Source organism: Curcuma longa, chromosome 20 (assembly GCF_044706935.1).
Source record: "Curcuma longa cultivar G26 ecotype Majalengka, Jawa Barat chromosome 20, ITB_CL_G26_1.1, whole genome shotgun sequence".
NCBI classification, from domain to species: Eukaryota; Viridiplantae; Streptophyta; class Magnoliopsida; order Zingiberales; family Zingiberaceae; genus Curcuma; species Curcuma longa.
The window spans coordinates 12,474,189-12,476,431 of NC_133880.1; the positions used below are offsets into that span (position 1 = coordinate 12,474,189).

At 40.7% G+C, this 2,243-nt stretch overlaps 1 protein-coding gene across 1 annotated transcript; it reads left to right on the plus strand.

Annotated features, from left to right (window-relative positions):
- Positions 1-452: 452 nt before the first annotated feature.
- LOC141813941 (uncharacterized) lies at positions 453-1,839 on the plus strand. The gene has a single exon (XM_074701949.1). The coding sequence runs from the start codon at positions 517-519 to the stop codon at positions 1,540-1,542; it is 1,026 nt and encodes a 341-aa protein (XP_074558050.1). The 5' UTR covers positions 453-516; the 3' UTR covers positions 1,543-1,839.
- Positions 1,840-2,243: the final 404 nt, after the last annotated feature.

A 2,243-nucleotide genomic window follows, 5' to 3' on the forward strand; every position in this document is an offset into this window, starting at 1 on the left:
TTTTAAAAATTATAAAGAAATTATATTTATTTTTTATATATTATTAATTTATTATTATCATTAATATTATTTATTAAATTTAATTTATTATAAATTAAATTAAATTAAAAGTAATATAATAAATATTTAATTAATTATAATTTATTCTTCAAATAAATAAATGAAACTAAATAATATTATATTATATTTTATATCTCATAATTTATTATTTGAACTAAACACATCCTTAATTAACTCCCTACTACTGCCATATACCATCCCATTTTGCCCGCCCGTGCTCTCGTTTTTACCAAATTACTCAATGTATTGTTTTTCCATAAAAAGCATAAAAATAAATCTCTCGCAGTCGATGGCAAGTAACTGGTTGATGAGGGTGTCTTGGTTTAATTTGCCAGTAGCTGCTCCACGCTAATTAAATCTGAACTGCACCACCACCGTTCCCTTTTCTTCCCTATCTCTCTCTCACACCCAACCATATCTCTCTCTCTGCCTCTGCTCCCAATCTGTCGTTCTACCATGCGGATCCGCCGGCGAGCCTCTTCCTCTTTTCCTCTTTCTCCAGATCCATCATACCCATCGCAAAATGGGAGTCTTGGTGCCCAAGACAGTAAAGCTGCAGAAAGGGAAAAGTTGCACCCAGTTGGGGATCGCCGTCATTATGATTTAGGGGCGGTTCGTTCCAATGGAGGTTCTACTCCGTGTCCGAATCCATGCTCAGATGTGCTTAGCCGCCGTCGCAGTGACAGCAGCACTAGCAACACTAGTGTGCAGCGGCCTCTAAAGGAGGAGGAGGAACAGGAGGAAGAGGAGGATGAGCTTAAAAGAGGGAAAGACGAGATCAATAGCGGCAAGATGATGGGTGGCAGCTCAGTTGCAGTAGATCATGGTAATGGGACAGAAGGAGGAAAGGTATCGGACGAGGGAAAGGCCAAGGGCAAGGCGAAGGCGAGAGCAGGCGCTGGCCCTGCTTCTGCAAGCCATAGTTGCACTATTGTTGATCATGAGGATACAGATAAAGGGCCGAATTTGAACGGCAAGAAGCGACCTCGGAGGAGTCCGGCGATACTGATGGAGGGTTCACGGTGCAGCCGCGTGAATGGAAGGGGGTGGCGGTGCTGCCAGCAGACCCTCGTCGGCTATTCCCTCTGCGAACACCATCTCGGGAAAGGGCGCCTCAGGAGCATGAGCACTTCTTCAAGAGGTCAATTGGGAACCAGTAAGCCTAGATGGAGCAACATTGATGCAAGAAACGGTACTACTTTATCACGCCATCAAAAGGAGGAGGAATTAGAGGAAATGACGCAAACGCTTCAGCAGTGTGATGATGATCCCAGTGATAATATTGTCACTGATAGTAATGGGGCTGACAAGATAAAAGAAGAAGAGGGTGAGGTGGAGATGGCGAGGAACAAGAGGAAGAAGATAGGAATGGTGAAGGCTCGAACAATCAGTAGTTTGCTTGACTACTCTGATCACTCAATTTTATCGCATGTCCAGGAAGTTGCATTGCTGCCTCCAACTAATGGCATTGGCAATAAGTGAGTTGATAAAAATAGTTGATTAGCATTGTCTTTACTGTCTGTTTTGCCGTTCATGAACTTGTTCTACTGGATTGTGAGCGTTATATTTGTTTTGTTTCGGGGATGGCTGGTTAGTGCAAGTTTTATAGAATTCGTTGATTAACTTGTTCAACTGGACCATCTGCTGGACAAATTCATCTTCGAAATCCTAATTTTTCCATGGTCCTGTTCTTGGGTTGCATTGCACCATGCCATAGATGCTCCTAAGTTTATATATGCTGATGTAAGGCTACTTTCTGTTTCAATGTTATGAAAAATTTCTCCACTAAACGTTATTCTTTAGTGTGAAGATTTAAGACCTCTCCACTAAAGCCAAGTCTTTGAAGTGTATGAGGTGTGCAGCCTTCAGAGCTGCTGCCTATGTGGGAAGTGATGGTGCCTCTACATCAAGTTTTTTCTTCCACCAAGGTCTTAAATTCTATTTCTACCCTTTACGATTTGATGCATATCTTGTAGGGAACTTGTGTTTATCACTTAAAATTGTGATATTGTCATTTATTATTATCAATGGCAACTTTTAAAGATTCTAGATTCAGTTGTTGCATGTTGATGCTTAGACTAAATGATCTAAATTGTCAGAAACTGTTTTATTATGCTATATGTTAATATGATCTAAAAAATGTGAAGTATGATGAGCCTTCTGAGTCAGTAACAGTTTTCTGA